Source organism: Rhipicephalus sanguineus, chromosome 3 (genome assembly GCF_013339695.2).
Source record: "Rhipicephalus sanguineus isolate Rsan-2018 chromosome 3, BIME_Rsan_1.4, whole genome shotgun sequence".
NCBI lineage: Eukaryota > Metazoa > Arthropoda > Arachnida > Ixodida > Ixodidae > Rhipicephalus > Rhipicephalus sanguineus.
This window is the reverse complement of record NC_051178.1, coordinates 122,607,432-122,628,256: the sequence shown is the minus strand read 5'-3', so window position 1 is coordinate 122,628,256 and position 20,825 is coordinate 122,607,432. Positions and strand designations below refer to the sequence as shown.

The following is a 20,825-nucleotide window of genomic DNA, read 5'->3' as shown; positions in this document are numbered from 1 at the left end:
TAACTTTCTCGAAAGAAAGAAAGAAAGAAAGAAAGAAAGAAAGAAAGAAAGAAAGAAAGAAAGAAAGAAAGAAAGAAAGAAAGAAAGAAAGAATGAAAAAAAAGAAAGAAAGAAAAAAAGAAATGTATGTATGTATGTTATGTATGTACGTACGTAACTCGGCCTCTTTCTTACACAAACACAAAAGCACACGCGCGAGAGAGAGAGAGAGGGGGGGGGGGGAGAAAGAGTTCGACCAACGGGGGCGCGCTCGATGATAGCCACCAGAAAACTCGATCCGAAAGAATCTCTCCAAGCGAGCATTATACCATATTTAAAAGGGGACAGCGACAAGGCGCTGAAGTTCATTAAATTTCGGAGGCAACAAAAGAGACGGAGACGCATTTATAACGCTCGCACGGAATATTAAAGCGCGTTGGGCAATCCTGACGGCCCACGCGTCATCGTTATATATACTGCATGTACAGATATACAGAATCGAAACGAAACAGACCGAACAAGGGACATACGGGTTCTTGAGACAAACCCTTTCAAGTCCCAATGCACTCGAGGTTTAAAACAGCTTCGAAGAAACTTTCGCAAACTTCGCACGCCTCGCGGTCGCCTCTCCAAATCACAAAGCCCACCGCGCAGCGATAATCCAATCTTTACGAGCAGGCTTTGTATAACGTGAAAAAGAAAAATAATGGAAGATTTCGTACGTCTCAAGATGGTTCCCATCGAGAAACTGTACGGTGCATTAAAGTAATTTTTTTTTTTCCCTTTCTCTAACTTTGAGCCAAGACGTACTCGAAAAGATGGCTGAAGAAGCGCGCGCGTGCGCTCTCGAGGGCATATATACTATATCGTACAATGCAATTGCATCCATGCATAAGATACTTTGCGAAATAGTGAACGTCGCAAGAAAACGAATGTTTCAAGTATCAACACACACGCGTAACAGTGATGATTAATAAATACAGAGACGCCACGATTCAATTTGCTGCAACACCGTGCGGCGCGCAGACTTCTCAGACTTTCATTCGCAAATGTATCTTGAAGTGTATAGCCGCGTTATCTGCAGCGCGCCTTCAAGAAACTTTTGAAATGAAAACGGGTGGATATTGTTCACGTATACGTGCGTTACACCTCGTTCATGTTTGAGCGAGTAATTGCAATAACCTGCAGGCTATATAAACCTCTAAACACACAAGCATAAAGAAGAAAAGAAGAAAGACGATATGTACAATCTTTCGAATTCTGGGGGGATATATATATAATGCGCACGACGCCGCAATTGACGACGTGTTCATGCCAGGGGTTTATAGAATAAATGCATGCGAACACCATCGAATGCGCGGCTCATGTTTTGCGAAACGAGTTCTTCCATTAGATTCTTATTGACGACGCACATTACACGCATCTTGTATAGATCGCTTGGCAATGACGAAATCGGAGATCCGCGCGGCGTCCGTACACTTAACCACACGCATACATGCGAGCGATGGAAAGTTGCGTATAATGTTCGATACGTTCCTTTGACTATGAACAACGTTTCGAAAACGCTCTATGCCCCGCTTCTCTTTTTAATCAACGCATGCGCACACATATATCATTATTTTAAGTGAAACGGCGAAGCTCTTATTGCGGCAGCGAATACGGCGTGTATATATATGTATATATACTTTTTAAGCTTCGATATTATAACTTACGCAACTGCGTTAAGAGAGCGCGCTGTAATAGCGTATATAGTGAGTTAAAAGTTATTGCAAAAGCGTGCGCGCTGACGTCACGAGGAATCATATATATGCACAGTGCGCATGCGCCGCTTCTCAGCCGCTCCTTCCACGCTTCATTGCCTTTCATATAGCTTATTACCCCCGGGGATTATCAAGAAGCAACGCCAACGCAGAGTCCGATTGCGTTCGAGAGACGGCGCCTTTGGTTATGGAGAATTAAACAGGGTCCCACGCATATATAGACGACAATCTGGGAGAACGAAAATTATAGAGACTCCTACGGTGTCGCGAGTAATGCAACAGCCCGTTTGCTTCGAAAACTTATATAACGACGCGGCTTCGCCCGATGTACGTGCGCATTTATCACCGTTGCTTTCGCTTTTCTTTCATCAGGACGTATGCGCGCGCTCTCTCGCAATGCACGGTGTATACACTCCGCGTCGGAGCGCGTTAAGTGTTGTAACGAAGAATGTGTAATTAGAGCGGAATGAAAGAGAAAATGACAAAAAAAGCTAATTGCTAATTTCTCAACGGCGCTCGCTAGCCGATCTTAATGAACAGAGCAGGCTATATGCAGTGAACTTCATCACCATTCTCTCACTTTCCTTCCTTTCTTTCCGAATGTCTTTTTTACTTTATTTCTTTCTTTTCTCGACTGCCGCGACCTTGTCTGACGGGAAGGGAGATAGTTACAGACCGCTGCACACGCGCCGGGTCATCTAAACCTCCCGAACAATGGAAAAAATGCTAATAACGCGCGAGAACAAACGCGTGCATGGCGCGCGTGCCAAGGCGCGCCCACGGCAACGACCGATGCGTGCGCGCTGCGTGTATGCTCGTGATGCAACTCTTCTATGCACAATACGGGACTATACACACATATGCGCTCCGAGGCGTCTTCTTATATACCAACCATATAGCCTCAAGAGAAGGAGCAGAGCTGGAGGTGGGCCTATACAATCTGTGCAACAGCGTCAAAAATGCATGCACTCTTTCGGGCTGCGCGAATGCATGAAAGCACGAGCTATCTGCCACGACCGGCGCAAAGTGAGAACTTAAATAAGTTAGGCGCAAGCGCACAACAGGGATTCTTCGCTTGCCCAATAACGATGCACACCTGCACAACCAGTGTACACAAAGCTAAGGAAAACTACACAGGCACCTCATCTTCGCTTTCTCAGAACGCGCCTTAACTTCTAAATCATTCCCACCTGGTCTGACTCGAAAGCCTCGCTGCAAGATTCTCACTACGTGTACCTGCACGCAACGCAGTTTCGACAACGCCCCCGGCGGCGCAAGTGTGGCGCAATTCGGTCGCTCGAGGTTCAACAAGTGGCGTTGCTAACCGCTACATAACTGTTGCTACCGCAACACATGCGCTCGCTGGATTACTATGGCCATATCTTGACTTTTTTTTTGTCTTTATGCACTGGTACAGCGACTACAGTTCTTACCCAATATAGTGCGGCATCGTGGATAAACAGCCTTCACCGAGGAGTGTATACGGCCCAATTGCAAGCAGGCTTTTGCCTCACGGGAGATTCGGATCGATTGACTGCAGCTGGAGTGCGGGATTGTTCCCTCGCAAAGAACACCGAAAATGTCCAGAGGAACTAAGAGGAACTTGCGAAAGCAGCGCGCGGCAGGCGAGGGAACAGGTTCGACCTTCGCGTCTTATTCTCTTTTTTATATCAGCAATACACTGCAGTGGCGAAACAGTTCATCAATATAAGTGGGGGCGAACCGCGCGGAGCGAGTGTGCGAGCACATATTACATTTATTGTTCGGGCATACGTGCTTATTGCGGTCAAGCCTCGGCGACCTTTCATGAATGAGTGAATGAATGCCTCGATGCCTGTTATATCGACGAGGCTGAGGGTTGGCATGTTTCGTGGGCTGTTATTGATGGCAGGACGTGTGAAACAGCCGCGGCGTTAACGAATGACGACGGTGCAGTCGGTATATAGCGTACATATAAATTGATGTGCAAGAACAGAACAGTACGCTGGTGGAAACCTGAAAAGCCACACCGCTAGTGCTTGATATGCCGTTCGTCGATTTGCCTCGACAGTCCTAGCATTGAGCCCTGGCTATCGCCGTATACGACGCGTCTCCAAAAAGGTGTCCGAAAGCCTTCTAGCAACGATGGTGACGGTACACGCAAGATGGGCAGCATGGCCCGCGGCTTTCGGGGCACTTCACATAAACCAGTGAGGAGCGTATATACTTCGCAGGATGAGCTTGACGTGGGCGAGTTGGTGAACATACTTAATGAATACGCTGCGCAAAAAAAAAAAAAAAACTCGAGGACCAGAAGGAAACACTAACCTGCTGTAAGTGTAAGCGCTTGTCTGTTGTGTTTCCTTCTGGTCCTCGTGTATTTTGCGCAGCGTACTCATTAAGTATGCATATATACTTCGACTTCGTACATACACGATGGAACTACATACGTATACGTCGCCAATGCTACCTACCGCGCTGCTTTAATTCAAGGTAGGACCGAATTCGCGCCTAATCAAGAAGAAGAAAAGACACTCCCGCCCAAAGCTTGAAAATACCTGACGAAGCACCATAACGCACCGTCCTCCTTCATAATCCAACGATGCTAAAACGACACGTGCCGAGCGCGGGTAGTCAAACTCCACCCCGCTTTCGCATTCCCTACGGAAAGCGCAGGGAAGGGGGGGGGCGTAATCGCTGCCAACATCTCCTATGACAATGCTTGATAACGTCAACGCTCGCTGCGTGGCAAAGTAGGACACTTTTACAGCGTATATAGACACGCACACTGCGGCGACAAGTCTTTCTATATCCGCGGCGACAAGTGAAACTCGACGAAAAAACGATGCGGCTCTATAAAAGTCTCAGTGCCACCTGTTGCGAAAAGCGAAACGCCCGACGTATACGAGGAATATAATGGAACAAGGACAGAAGCGATAATCCCTAATGCACACCCCTCTCAACCTTTTCATTTTTACTTAGGCTCGAATCCATCCATCCGGCAGCCAGCCAAGCGTGGAAGCAAGGACAAAAGAATGAAAGGGGGGCTCGCTATTTTATTTAGAAAAACGCGCTTTCGACGGGGAGGTTCACCAGCGCCATTGCGGTGTTGCAAAACTCGCGCCCGCAAAGTCATTACTACGGTATATATATACCGTGCCATTATCCAGCCAAGAGCTGCCCTTCCTCCTCCTCCATCTCCCCGTAATGGCGCGATGAGCGAGTGGGCTCGGGATTTCGCAACAACCAGAAACACAAGCAGCTGGAACAACGAGACGTTGCACGAAACGTTCGGCAGTGCACTAAAAGCGTCCAGTGCCGCGGGCGGCCACCACAGCGCGACGCGAAAAAACCGCCCGCTGTTGCGAAAAACCACACCGCGGCACTAAAAAACGCGCGCACGGTTGGTTGGTTGCCTCGCCGCGCGTGGCCATGGAGACGACGCAGTCCACCACGCCCCGTCGAAGACGGCGCTCTCCCCAGGAGTGCAGCGCTGGTGCTTAGCGCGATGGGCAGCTCTCGCGCATGCGCCGCGTGGAAGCTAAAAGCGCTGGGCGACAGCTTCGCGCGTATAGCGTGATGAGCGAAAAGCTAACACGGTCGAATCGCAGAACTATAGTTTGTCTTTTTATGTAAGTTGAAACGAGATAACGAGAGTGGTTAGGAGAGAGGGAATGCAGGTATAGCAGATGTGCAGGAGACGCATACGTCATCGGCTGGCAATTTCTACGGAAGGATTCATTTCGTGCTCCCACGCAGAGATGCGGCTCATCGGTCGAGTTTAAGGTTACAACCGTAACTCCGTTTCACATTCATATTTTTCGCAGCGGATGTAGAGTCAAGAGGAGACGTGCTGTATACCGCTAAGATACCGTGCAGAGCGCGGACATGCGTGGGTTCGTGCGCGTTCGCTCTGTGCTTCGCGAGTGGCTAACGCCAGTTGCGTGGCTTCCACTTCAATACCACGTCACTGCGATATGCAGTGCAGTTCTTGTGTGCAAACTGGACGGGTGTTACATCGAAAGCTATCAGGTTAACGACGTATACGAGCTCAGAAATCAAATGCGTGATACGCGCGTGCTAAAGCTAGGGATCCATGGGTGCGTTGCCTTTAAAGGTTTCTTCACACAAAATCTTCACACATTGCTTCAGAATATCAGGGAAGTGGCGAGAAGCTAAGTGCTACTGGTATTTAAATTAGTCTGTATTTTTTTTAAGTGACCAAGCGAATTATGGGATCACTTTTGGTACACGACTAACAGATCAACCTTTCACGAGGACCAACCTTTGTAGACATGTTATGCATATTATTCACAAAAGGTCCGCTCGTATAACCAACGGCCAGCTGTGCAGCTTCAGACGCCACATTTTCTTATACACGCGTAAAATGTGTCGCCACTTTAGCCTTTTTTTTATTTACATTGATAGAAACGATGCGAAAATCTGAGATAATTCACTCAATACATTAGCCATAAGCCGCTGGCGAAACAACACCCGTCCACCCTCCACAATAAACCTGAGCGCAGCAGAGCAAAAAAAAAAAAATTTCTTACGAATATCAAATTTCAACCGTCTCCCGTAATACGACGCTTATCAAACGAGCGCCAGCCATAGCAGACGTACAACCACGCAGCATCGAAGCTGCGTCAATTCTAGACGACATACCAGACAGAAGCGATTTCTTGGCAATGTTTAAACTTTAAAGTTCGTAAGCCTCCTATATCCAGAAATACCCTTTTAAGTGCATTTCTATATCAGTTATCTCGCAACAGCTATTTCGCCATACAGCGCGTAGCAACACATCGCGTCGCGGCTTACTATATATTTAGCCGAAGAAAGCGGCCGGTATATATACCTGGAGCCGTTATAGATACAAGTAGCAGCAGGCACAAAGCGACAGCAGCGCGACTGCTTGCCGAGTTGCAGGTGTTGCGGCGTAATTTTTCCGACCGCTCGCACGTCTGACAGCCAGCTCGGCTCGCGCGCGGAGCCGATACTAATCCCCGCAGCACGCCAACTGCAGCACGACGAATGGAAGATAGGACTCGCGGCGATTGTGACGCGTTGCGAAAAAGCCAGGTGACGCGAGACCCCGATCGCGCGCTCTAACGAAACGTGTGTACACATTCACGAAACAGAATAAGCGCGGCAGGAGACATTCATCGTCTTCAATGCCTCCCCCCCCCTCTCCTCCCTTTACCAGCGACGCGCTTCATAATCTTCGATCACGCGGAGAGACCCAAGTGCCAGCGCGCAATCGATGGTCAATTGACTGAACGTCGCGCACGCGGCGACGCGTTGCCAATTAGCACGCAGCTGCAATCAACGTTACTAGAACAAACTCAGTTTAAAAGCTCCGCCGGAGAGGCGGTCCGCGTGGCGGTCGTGAGAACTAGTGGCGCTGCAGTCACGTCTAGCTCCCGCGGCTGGCGCTTGTGATCGGCGCCGCCGATGTACGAGCGCACGTGGTTTACAGCGTCGTCTGCGCTTTGTTAGCTCGTCATTTTTGCGACTGTTCTTGAGCAGGTTTAGCGTCTTGTACGAAGACACGTGCATGATGTACGAAGCGTAACGAGGGCGAACAGATTCACAGTGCGGTATGCCGACTTGCTTTGCGCCGGGCTGTAAGAGCGGCTACCGCAACGACGACTCCGCTTCACGACACTTCTTCGGACCTCCAAAAGACCCTACGCAATTCAAGCTTTGCATCGCAAAGATAGAAAGCTTACTGCGAAATGCAAGGTCTGTGACGTTCATTTTGAGAGTGACGACATTGTAAAGCACTATCGTCGTGTCGTTGCGGGACAAGAAGTTTTGATCCCATGGCACGTGGAACGTGGGAACTCGGGCCAGGTGCCGTGCCGCGCTTGTTCCTAGCACTTCCACCCCACATTTCAAAGCCAAAATGTTCGGGGTTTAGGCGCAAATCACCCCCCCCCCCCCCCAAGGCGCACGGCGTCCCGCGAAACCCCGGTGCCCAATTTGGAGGAGCCGCCAGAACAGGGGCGTAGCCAGAAATTTTTGTCGGGGGGGGGGGGGGGGGGGGGGGAGGTTAACCATACTTTATGTATGTTCGTGCGTGCGTTTGTATGTGTGCGTGTATATATACGCAAGCAAAATTGAAAAATTTCGGGGGGGTTGAAACCCCACAACCCCCCCTTGGCTACGCCCCTGCTCCAGAAATAGAACAGCAAAACGAAAGGCAGGCGATTACCTATATACGCTATCGAGACTGAGAGTTGCATCACACTGACATTCGATCAGTTGTCAGCTGTCGCTATGCCTTCAAAGTAGTGGATTTTCGAGAGATTTTACGACGAGGTATTGAACAAGATGTGCGGAATATTTTACACTCGCCGGCTCGGGAACGGGCTGCTCAGCGCAAATATTTGACACGGTACACATAGAAAAGACGATGACCAGCGCTGGTCCTTGTCTTTTCTATGTGTACCGTGTCAAATTTTTTGCGCTGAGCAGTTTAATAATGGAATACCAACTAGCCCAATCCCACACTTTGCTTCGGGAACGGAGACTTACTTGTGCAAAATATAATTGTAGTTGACGAGCAGTTTAACTGCGTAGTGAACGGCTACAGCACGAAACGCAAACGGCTGTCGTATAGTGTAAGAAGTGCTGCGGGCATGGAACACCTGCTCGGTGAAGTTGAAAAACTGAAGTTGAATACTGACGACTCTTCTAGCGACAGAGTACGCGCGAATAACTGCTCGGTGCTCACATCACGGCCGCTCTGTTCGATTTGTTTAAGGCACCGTAGAAAGATGAGACACCGAAAATACAACTATCCGCTGAAAAATTTGCTCAGAGACGACATCTATTCGATGTAATCGCACACTGAGATTTTATTTACCGAGTTCTCGTAAAATTTTCCGATTTTGGGTCAGTATGCCTTTAACCGTCGCGAAAACGTGTCTTGTAAACATTGCAAAGCATTGATGTTTTTCGAGGAAGTTTTTTTTTTTCAATAAATTGTAGAAACATGAGTACTGTTTTTATAGAACGTTTTTGTATCTCGAGTAAGTACGCTTCTTTGTACACTATGAAGGCTTTTACAAACGTGTTGGGTTGTTCTTGGTCTAGATAAGACGGCAGCGGCTAAAATTGTGGTGGTAGTTATAAAAATTACGCTGAAAACCCTCATTCGCTTAGAAACTGCTATGCTTGGAAGTTAAGCGCAATGTAGACAGCTCAAATATTGTCACAGGGTCGTGACGTCGACGAAGGCAGCAGTCAGTAGGTCCGAGATGAAACTCTTTATTTGGCCGAACTTGTGGCCGGGAAACTGAAAGTCATACTACAGCAATACACTGATAGCGGCGAAAAGAGCGTCGACCGTCGATCAACTGACAAGCGGTCAAGCGCGTCGGCTTTTACACAGGCGCTATCGAACTTTCCAGCGATATCGCTGGTGGCGGCGTTATCTCTCGACAAAGCTGGAACATTCGCGTGCAGCGCGCAATCTTACCAAAACGATCTACTACAATCGCGAAGCTTCTCGAACACTGCTTCGCGGACAGCGTCGAACGTTGATAACCGTCCTTGCTGGTCAAACCCGAATACATCAAAATAAAACAAGAAGTGGGCGTGGCAATATAGACCGAACATCGATTCTTAGCCAATCAATGAACAACGCACGCAGGCCAATGCATACAGACGACCTTATGCATATCCACCTAAGTATCCGCCTAACTAGTACAATAAGAAAGTTGCCGCGCAGTTGCCGCGAGCAACTGCGCGGCGGACCGCAGCGTTATGCCGTGGCAGCAGACGGCGCGCCGAGAGTGGCGCAAGACGGAACTGCAGCGCCGCTAGTTCTCGCGACCGCCGTTCGGACCACCCTCCTCCGCTGGCGGAGATACGGAGCTTTGAAACTGAGTTTGTTCTAGTAACGTTGGCTGCAATGACCGAACACCGCGCATCACCACGCGTGTGTGTATGTATATATATATTGAACTCTGTCTCTCTGTACGCGGGCGCTACACAACAGATAACTCTTGCGCTGTCGTTCTAGACGGTTAATTAAAAGAAATGGCAGTAGTGATACAATAATGAATACATTCGCGACGTGACAGCACGCGCGCATTATCCGTTAGAATAAGATGCTCGCGCGACGCCTGCGCGGCACCGATAAAGCCGGTATACGAGAACGCGCGCTCAAGTATATAATTGGAGGAGGCCGCGCGCGATTTGATAACTCTGCTTATATGAGAAATGGTTGAACATGGGAAGGGAAAGTGGTTAGAGCTGACGTTTCGACACAAGGACTTCATTCGAGTCCACTCGTCGAAGCCTTAATTGGCTCCAGCGACAATCCCTCCTGTTCGATGATTTCTCGTCGCTTTTTTAGCCTCAACCTTCCTCTGCATTTCGGTCTTGTCTGTATTTTTACTCATACCGGTTACAGCACGAATGCAAATACTCGGTGCTCAATCGCTCAGATTTACAGTGTGGCGAAAGCTCGTACTGATTATGTAGCTGCACGATGACGTTCGTGGGAATGGCCATGAGAAAAGAAAGAAAGAAAGAAAGAAAGAAAGAAAGAAAGAAAGAAAGAAAGAAAGAAAGAAAGAAAGAAAGAAAGAAAGAAAGAAAGAAAGAAAGAAAGAAAGAAAGAAAGAGTCGTAGACGGGACGGGAGACGAACAGCAGCAGCAAGCAGAACGGCCAGAGTGCAAGGGACTGAAAGAGAGAAACGTCGGCAACGCAACTTTCGAAAGGCCGCCTCGAAACTTCCAGACGAGAAAGCTGCGGCAAAGAAACCGCTTCGCGCGCAATGAAACTGCTCTCGGGGCTCATGTCTGAGCCAAGTTTCGCAAAAGGAACTGAATGCTAGCGAGTCTCTTGCGACATTCCTCTAATTCGCAGCTAATCAACATTAACCGAGTGGTGACGATTCTCGACTCCCTGCTCGTGAAGGGCAGTCGATGAGACGCGGCACTCGAGGCGCCGGACAGTCGCACATTTTGTTAAAAAAAAAAGAAAAGTCCCTCAAATCACGCCGCAGGGCTTGAGAGATGAGCACGTATATAAACATATATATACACATGTAATGCAGCGGGTGCATAGGCGTGCGAATAGCAAATGGGGGGGGGGGGTGGGGGGGGGGATTGCAAGTTGGACTTGTCGCGTCACTGTTTGAAGTTCAGGGTTATGGCCACGAAAGGTTTTTGACGATAATGGCGGCCGAAAGCCATTGATATTGCATTCAATGAACTGTTTGCCCTATACCTCCGGAAGGCCCGGGACAGGTCGTTGTCATAAGAACTTCGTCGCTTCATTTTCGTTCTTGCATTCATTGCAAAGCTTGTTCTCTTTCGGACTCGAGCAACGGAAGGAAAGAGAAGGGGGGAGGGCTTCATCGCCCCCCCCCACCCCCACCCCCCTCCAATGAAGGACCCTGCGCAGACATATATGAGCGGTCGTCGTCTTAGCACCAAGCCATTATATTTCGGAGAATCGCGTGTACAGCGATATGCGGGCCGGAAATGTGGTGGTGGCTCCCTCCAATAGGGAGAGCGTCGCAAGTTGGGTAATGAACGTAATTACACGGCGGGCACTGTCGCGTTACATACGCTAACCAGTCCGTCAGTGTCCACTGCAGAGGGTTGCTTCACACGTCCCTCTCGACTTGCGTTATCGTGGCGTATATCCCGCGGGGAGATTACAGCCCATTGTCCGTCACAGAAGCACGAATAAAGAACTGCTCGCACGAATGCGTGCTTCGTTATGTGGAAAACGAGACGGATGACGAAATGGTGATATGAAACTCCATTATCATTACGTTATACTAAACTTGAATCCTGATCTCTTGTCTGAGAGTACACATGTCGAGTGTTCTTTTTTTTATACATATACATGCTATGCAAGCAGCTCCTTAATATATAAATCGATCGTTTCGAGTTCGACCGACACGAAGTCGATGTCGTAATTCTGTCACCGCCCAATTTCCGTTCTCTAGATTGCCTTTTTAACTGACGCAGCTTTCTAAGGTCACTAATAACGCCGTGAGACCGTTGGAGAGGTTCGCGAAACTTCAAATGGAGTATTCTTAAGACATTAAGATAAAACTGGTCACGGTTCTGTTTATATCCTCCTGCGGTGTGTGTGACTACACACGTTAAAAACAAAAAAAAACAAAAAAACATGAAAGCGAATAAGAACGCTTCAACGAGAACATCGACCAGTTTGGCCGAGAGACAGAGAGGAACAAGTTCATTAACAACTGCTTGATGACTGCGGCTGAGTCGCCAAGTTGCCCGGTTTATTTCACTGAGTGACATGGTGAACCGGGCTTCATTCTTTCCTTTATTCGTTAACCGATTGAGTCTTTCTTTGGATCAGTGACTGTTTCTCACACTTATCTATTGTTCGACTTAATGATTCGCGAGATCCTATATGAAAATTCCTTAATTAAAAAGCTGTTTCTTTCAGAACTTTCATAGGTTGTATTATGTCTTGGTTTAAAATTTTCATTTATTTCTATCACACGAATGTTTTATTCGATCAATTTGCGGTTACCAGAGTGGAACCCACCTCCCTCTTACATCGCCAGCATCAAGAATGCGTCGTCATTCAAGACTCGCCTTACAAGTTAAGACGAGAGGCCCGTATTCATGAGCTAACCTTACAATTCTATCTCGTTTTCATTATCTCTTTGGTGCCTTTAATGCGCGTTAAGTAAATGCATAAAAACTGTAAGCAAAGGATAACTGAGGTTGGTCTGTGATTACTGGCTTCATATTTGCTTATGAAGCTAGTAAGGACACAAGAACAATAAGCGAGAGATAAAGATAAAGTAGGTTTGTGAATACGGGCCTTGATAACCACGAATGCTGCTGGCTAACTATAGGTTCTATGTACAGTACGGTCCACTGTTAAAGGGAACACTCCAATGAGCCCCTTTCATTTCGCTGGCCCTCTAAGAGCAATTGGATAGGGAAACATCGTCCACGCACTGCACGAGTCTGTCAAAAAGAGGCTGAACTGTGAACCACCACTAGTTTTACAAAAATGTAAGCCACTATGTTTTTGCAAGAGAGCGAAATCCAAACATGCCCTGCACGCAAGTGTTCCCTTTAACAGTGTACCCGTCTGTACGTAGTACCAGTGACGCCCTGTTAATCATTCTCTCCGCAATGCCCTTCAGAGACCCTGAGGATACTGAAACCAATTGGGCAGTCAGATTTATACGATAGTTTTACAGTTATCGGATCGTTCATGGCTCGCTGATTCGTTGCCCATTGCAGCGTGTAAAACCGAATCGAGCGATGGGAGACTGACCTCTGGCGGTGCGGCTGCCTCTGTCGTCTGGTCATCGTCCATGCAGAAGGGCAGCCCATAGCCGCTGTCCTGGGCCGACGAGGAGCCGAGGCTGGACGAGGACGAACCGCCGCTGAGCAGCAGCTGGCGCACCGAGGACGCTTCGTCGGAGCCAGCCGCCGACGAGCTCGCCTTGCCGCACCTGCACACGAGGAGGAGTGAGGGGGTGAATGAGCGCTCACGTATATAAAGCGTCCACTATGTACCTGCAATATGTCAACCGCTCAAACGAACGCGTAATACGAGAGCGATACGTGAAGCCGCGGCGGTATACCGCGTCCCGAGCGCTGCTGGAACAGGCTTTTCTTTTCTTTTTTTTATACATGTAAGTACCTCTGTTGCCAACCGCGACTCCTCGGAAAGCGCATAGCTTTCACATGCGAGTCGACGGTTGCATTCTCAGAACGCAGAATCCCTCACGAAAAGATCGCACCGTATATAAATTCGAGACCGGACGTTTTAAATGTGCGAAGCTTCCAAGGAACTGTTTGTTACTGGCCAGTCACCTTCGGTAATAAGCGCTGCGTCTTTGTATACTCTCTCGTTTATTGCGTTGCGAATGTGCTTAATACCATGTATGATGAACTTGTTCCAACCAGCCGAAATCGTCCCTCTCTTCCGTAACTTATACATACGCAAGCGCGGCCGCGATTGCTCGGCATTGTAAAACCAGCCACCTCTAAACATATATTTAACAAGCCGCGCGCTGCAAACGAGCACGAAGTTTACACGCATATATATCTTCTCGTTAGTGTTACGCGGGGCATTAGTACAGCGGGCCGCATTTGAACAGTTAGGGCCCGAATACAACCAACATGCACCTATACCAACCAACATGCACCCAGGATTCTACGCCCACTACGGCATGCCATAACATCTACTGCGGCACCGCACGATGCAGCTTAAAGCAAAGTTTCGGGGAGTAGATACAAACCCGTCGATGTATATAGGCAAGCACCTACAACCCCTGTACGTCTATACACCCTCTCACTGGAACTTTAAAGGAGCAGGGGGAAGTAAGTATTCGCCATCTCGGACCCAAGATAGCAACGCGCCCTCATCCAACTGATTCGGTGGGCAGCGTGCAAAGGCCAGTGGAGCCCTCGCCTGAAGGCCCCGACCGCATCGACTCGCACTTCCTTTGATAAACAAAGTATCAGCTGAACGAACGAATGAATGAATGAATAATTAGTGTTGGGGTTTACCGTCCCAAAACCACGATATGATTATGAGGGACGCTGCAATGGAGGGCCCCGGAAATTTCGGCAACTTGCTTCTTCAACATGCATAACAATAATATCTGGGGTTTAACGTCCCAAAACCACGATATGATTATGAGAGACGCCGTAGTGGAGGGCTCCGGAAATTTCGACCACCTGGGGTTCTTTAACGTGCACCTAAATCTAAGTACACGGGCCTCAAACATTTTCGCCTCCATCGAAAATGCAGCCGCCGCGGCCGGGATTCGATCCCGCGACCTTCGGGTCAGCAGTCGAGCGCCATTACCACTAGACCACCGTGGCGGGGCTTCTTTAATATGCAGCCAAATGTAAGTACACGGGCCTCAAGAATTTTCGCCTTCATCGAAGATGCGACCGCCGCGGCCGGGATTCGATCCCGCGACCTTCGGGTCAGCAGTCGAGCACCATAACCACTACACCATGGCGGGGGGAATGAATGAATGAATGAATGAATGAATGAATGAATGAATGAATGAATGAATGAATGAATGAATGAATGAATGAGCGAGCTCGCAGCTATGCATCCCGACATCATGACGACAGCGAGTGGGCCCTCTCGGCGCCTAGCAACTCGCTCCAGTGGAGATGATGGCGACTCGACTTACAGTACGGAGGATGAAACGGAGAAAAGAAAAGAGCAAGGAGCGGACGGAAGAAACACGAAGCCGGCTGAGCGAACGTCGAATAAGCTCCCGAGAAAAGTAGGGCGACGAAACTACACCTTGCGAGCGACGCGCCTGCTCCCCCTTTCGCAACTGCGCGCAAGTGCCGCGGGCGTTCGGCAAGCGAACACCGAGGCAGAAGCAGAACAGGCTGCATCCGAATGGACACATCCACTATACACACGAATAATACATACGTCTAGAAATACCGCATGCTCCATCGCTGTTCAGTCAGTCGGTCTCTCTTTCGTCTTTTTTTTTTCCGCAACTGCGCGTTTAGAGTATCTAGGCACGGCCGCTACATAAAAAAAACCTGTTTTTTTTTTTATGTAGCGGCCGTGATCTAGGGGAGGGGGGAATATTATTTAAATACGTGTATTATTTCTTCAGCTGCGTCCCAGCCATTTGGTCCACCAGACCGACCGGGTACACAACCACAAGAAACGTCACACACACAAACATGCACGGGATTTCAGCGCATGCAGCGCATGTAAACGCCGGATAAACGTAAATAAAATGTTAAAAAGCGTTCCGATGGCGGGGTTTGAACTCTATATATAGGCTTGCGCTTCATCAGGAGGAATGGACCACCTTTAAAACGGAACCTTTTAAGAACGCTCCGCGTGCAAGCAAGTCCGTTCAGACGGTTTGCGCGTTTTGCAAGAGCAACAATGACGGTTTCCTCAAGGACTGCCTTCCTTCGAGTAAGTCAACGCGTTAACACATCTAAAGCTCACAACGCTGACGGAGTGTCGTGAAGACGCCGTCAAATCGAATGTATTTTTTATAGATGCAGATAAAGAAACGCTTAATCAACGATAGTGCCATGCGTATTGACATTGTCAGTCATCGTCAGGTGGTTTCTGCTATAACGTGTTATTTTGTTTGTTGTTTTCACTGACACTTTACCGACAGACAACTCGAGAACGCCGAGGGTGGCGGCTTCCGTGTGCAGCTGCTCTCGCGTCAACGCTGACGTGTTTCGCGCACTACAGTGCAAGACACTTCGTCATTTTAACGCGTTTTGACGTGAATGAGACGGCGCAATGGCACGGCGCGATGCGAGTTATGAAAGAGTTGCATGAGCGTGTGCTGCCGAGAGAGAACAGGAAGGAGGGGGGGGGGCGAAGCTGCAATGCGATGGACGATGACAGATTACGCGAGGCGTCATACTGGCGTTCATTTTGACGAAAGCGAAACGAGCGATGGGAACACACACACACACACACACACACACACACACACACACACACACACACACACACACACACACACACACACACACACACACACACACACACACACACACACACACACACACACACACACGGCGCCCTATCACGCAGCAAGGTTTTAAGAGGAACGGCGTTACGCGAAGCAAGCTATACTACATACTGTCGACGACAACTAATCTTTCGTTAATGATGCTTAATCATTAGTCATAATTATACTGTAGTTTGACAAGTACACACCTCATTATCAAAATGTCAACTGGCCAGTCTAGTGACAAGCCTGACGGACGCGACAACTTCTCCTCTTGCGCTTATGCAGATAGACATAGGCGCGCACATATACAGAGGGTAAGCTGCTTGCTTTATACCAGGGACAAAAAAAAGCCTTTGTGGGGCCAGCAAACGCAAAGCGCGCGAGGCCGGATTCCAATGTAAACAAGAGCGCGCAGCCGCGTCGAGGCGTAATTAATTGGTCGCGCAAGATCGCCGCGCGGCACGGCAGTGTTTGAATAACGCGCCGGGAAGCAGCGATAACAGACAAACAGTGCTTAGCTAACAACGCCATATAATCCACGTTCGAATATATACACACATTACAACGCGAAATCGCATGCAGAAGAGAAACGGAGCCTGCAGCCAAACATGCTCGCTGCTATATCGGGTATCGTTCAACATCATCAACTCGCAGATACTGGCGCTGTAATAAGGCATGCACCGCGTATACAGTCATATCAAGACCAATAAACAAACAAGTTCGTGTTTCTACAGTGAGCGCGGCCGGCAGATCTCCGTGACTGATGCAGTGATTGCGTCGTGAAGGTGAGCGGAGGAAAAAGCGACAACGGACAACAATTTCGTAACTTCATCGCCGCGGTTATTTGATGCCCATCTTCCTATTATCTTTGTGTGTGTGTGTGTGTGTGTGTGTGTGTGTGTGTGTGTGTGTGTGTGTGTGTGTGTGTGTGTGTGTGTGTGTGTGTGTGTGTATGTGTGTGCGTGTGTGTGCGTGTGTGTGTGTGTGTGTGTGTGTGTGTGTGTGTGTGTGTGTGTGCGCGCGCGTGCGCGCATGCCTCAATACCCTTAATACTGGTAAATCGTCGAACGATAGTAACTGCTCGTCCTATATATAGTCACTCTGATATGCCCCGGCGACTGTCGCGGATGTTCCAATGTATATTTTATTTTTAGGGGAGAGAGGGGAGGGGGTGCGCTTCGTTATGTAATAATGACGTGATGCGCTTCAATTGCGATTAAGCGGCTCCCGACATTGACACGTTAATATTACGCGCATTATTAAAGCCGCGCGTTCGCTATTGCGAACGTTTTTTCACAGCTGAATTCGTTAGCAGCTAGACAAAGAACCGAAGGCCATAATTACCGGTATACGCACGAGTGAACTGTGTATGGGTGCAAATATATAATCCAGAGTGCGCGTCACTAACCCAATAAGCTAGGCGAGCTGCGTTTTGTCGTCCAGCGCGTGAGCGCAGGCACATAGTTCACGGGGTCACCTCCGCTTCTAATGAGCCAATCGCGAGCAAGGTTTCGCCAGGGTTGCGAAAGCTGAGTGTACGTGCCAAAGCTATTAAGAATGGCGCGTTGCCCGGGCGCTCTCTTAATTTGCCGAACGCGGCGCGCTCGAAGCAATTAGCGAACAAGCACGTGAATGCGTACAGCAGCAGGATGGAGGCATATAGGAGCAACCCTAATAAAGCATGAATTTCAATGTCATCTTAAGGATAACGAAGACTTAAAAAAAAATTCAAGGAAACAGTTGACGCGAGGCTCACTGACGGTGTGTCTGCAATCTTGTTTGTTTTTTCAGGCTTAATCTCAAGACTATATATCCGACGCACTTTCGCGTCATTTTTTGTTTTTTTTTATATATCTGTCGATCCACTATGGCGCTCAAATTAATAATTACGTAACGAACGAATTCGCGCATGCGACTCGAGATTCGAAAGAAAACCGCCAGAATAACTAGTGAAAAATTTATGTTAAAAAAAAAACCAAACGGCTGCGATATAATAATGCCCAATAATAGCTCGTGATCCATGCAGCTCCTCCTATTTCAGATGATGACTACGATGAAGCAGGGAATAGAAGAGAAGAAAGAGAGAGAGAGAGAGGGATCGGGGGAGGGGGTGCAAGAGAGATAGGCCATTTTAAACCAATGTTGCCGCCCACGTGTACGATATACTGTTTCGCTCAATACGAGCAATGCTGCTCTCAGCTAAGAAACAAAGAAAGAGTGCTCTTTTAAGGCAGTCTCTTCTTTCGTCATTCGAGCGTTCTCAATTGGAATGAAACGCCATCTTCGTCGCGAAAGCCAGGTCAGCTTGGGAAACATCTCCTCCCTCTGCTATCAACCCCCCCCCCCCCCCCCCCCCCAATCATCGCTGTGTAAAGAAGCCTTCTGATAGCCGCGAGAACATTTACGTAAGCAGCCGAATCTGCTTACACGCAAGGAGCAGTGTACAGTGCAATTCCACGCAGTGAGCAGCTCTTTCCTATACAAAGCAATCCAAGAGCAGGCAGAGCGTCATCACTGCTAGCAGGTCGCGAAAAGCCACCTAGCAACAAGTCGCCGAGAGATGGACACAAAGGAGCAAAAAAAGAAAAAGAAAAACGGATAACAAATGAAAAGAATGGGTCGTGAATCTGCAGCCCTTCATCCGAGACCAAGCTTTTTTTTACATACAGCAGGCTATACATACATGTACGCCGGGCACAGTGGTGGGTGTGACGCAAGCGCGTAGGAGGACGATGAGAGAGAGACAAAAAGAGAGAGAGAGAGAGAAAGAGAGGTTGAAGTCAGTGGAGTGAATCTCCGCCAAGGTCTGGGGACGCCCGCCCTAAATGGACGCGGTCCGGTGCCTCGAACGAGACAGGCCTCTCTCTTCGGCGAGACGACGTGTAGTATACAGGACGGGCGTGCGTCATTATCCGCAGCTCCGCATCATCGTCTGTATGCGCTGTATGCAGCGCCGGGCGTGCAATCTAGCGCGTCATGCGCGCGCGGGCGATGTACTATAACTACACATACCACGCGTCGAGCGCGCGAGATGACACATGCGGGGGGGGGGGGGGGGGGGGGGGGCTCGTTACATGAATAATAGTCTCGTGATGCGTAACCAGCGCGGTTAGCAGCGCGGTATACAGAGTGCGCCGTGAGAACACGCGGCGTGTCATTAATCGGAAACCTTCGATCTATACTGTACATGCAGCGTCCTTCAAAGCACGTGCACCGCACGTGCTTGAAGGACGCTGCATGTACACTAAAAAAATTTTAGTTAACTATATTCTGCGCCTGAAATCAAAGGTTTCACATTTAATCCAACCTGAAGTGATAGGGGCTTGGTTTCCTGTAGATATGAAGAAAGAAAGAAAGAAAGAAAGAAAGAAAGAAAGAAAGAAAGAAAGAAAGAAAGAAAGAAAGAAAGAAAGAAAGAAAGAAAGAAAGAAAGGGGGAGTGAGGCACTACGGGATAGGATAGATTAAAGCATTGCACGACGGTGTAAAATATGCTGCGTGCATGGTTCGCCTTGTTGCGCGCGTTCCTTTATAATACATGCAATGCAGGATCACTGAATGAACTGCTTGATTCTTATATGAACGAGGACCGCGTTACCCAAAAAAAACTCAAAAAGGATCAATAGTGCACCATAAGTAAAGAAAAACGAGCGAACCTTATACAGACGCTTACATACATCGTTGCGGTGGCTCGTGTAACGTATACCTAATCCGGCGCCAACGTACAGCCAGCGTAATAAGCTTAAGGACCACGAGACATAAGAAAAAGCTTAATTATTCCGGCTGCTTCGGCAGGTAGCCTGGAATTTATAGACTTCCCGTTTGTTCTAAAACGCGCCAACAACATGTACTCAGACCAAGTGGTTTATAAACTTTTGGGGCCGACTGTACGTCCTAGCAAATAAAAAGAAAAGCTAAACGAACGCCTTTACAGAATATACAGGCTTACTTCGAATGAGGCAAATTGGCATCGAAATCAAAGGCCCCTCGGTCTTTCAGAGTCGGCCCACTCGCCACGGACGACGACACTCCTTGACGAGCGACATTCTTCGACGGCAAGCGCAGCAACAGATCAGAGGAGAAATTTCGTCACGCATGGCGACGGCCAATGACTGCCTCGCGCGACGAGAAAGAGCGAAGTTTCCAAAGCCTAAGCTCGCGTTGCTGAAGCTGGACATTAAAGAACTATTTTTTCTTTTTTTTTTCTTTTTCAGCTCGACGTCATCAGAACACAAGAGCACAATGACGTACTTTCCGCGCTTTTATTAGAACAAAAAGACGTTATCACCTTTTTTGGTCGCTGTCGTCACTGTTATCACCTTTTTTTTCCCCCTCAAATTACGTTAAGTTCAAGTCTCCTTGAGAATACAGTTAATATTTGAGGTCTAACTTACTATTAGTACACTGACTCATACAGGATACTCGGATACTCCCCGCTTAGCGTATATCAAGCTACATGTCAAGCTATATAGCTCTGCTGTATGAGCTATATGAGGTGCTTATATTAGATCGCCAGTACATGTGCGAATGGGCATATACCTGGGGTTATTGGTATGCGGGATGGAGACAGCGACCCAGTGCGATGCCGCGTCAAATAGATCAT

General features: G+C 48.4%; 2 protein-coding genes across 10 annotated transcripts in view; one reads left to right on the top strand and one right to left on the bottom strand.

The window, feature by feature from the left end:
* The window catches only part of LOC119387053 (carbonyl reductase [NADPH] 1), a 606,874-nt gene that overhangs the window by 309,755 nt on the left and 276,294 nt on the right, over window positions 1-20,825 (top strand). The gene's annotated exons all lie outside the window — the stretch shown is intronic.
* Window positions 1-20,825, bottom strand: part of LOC119387056 (growth factor receptor-bound protein 14) — a 257,802-nt gene that overhangs the window by 137,039 nt on the left and 99,938 nt on the right. For all 9 annotated transcript variants that reach the window (XR_007415386.1, XR_007415387.1, XM_037654356.2 and 6 more), the window contains one exon: window positions 13,016-13,196. Coding sequence is in view for 7 of the 9 variants with exons in the window: in XM_037654356.2 (XP_037510284.1) it covers window positions 13,016-13,196 (181 nt within the window). In the remaining 2 variants the exon portion in view is untranslated. The remainder of the gene's footprint in view (window positions 1-13,015; window positions 13,197-20,825) is intronic.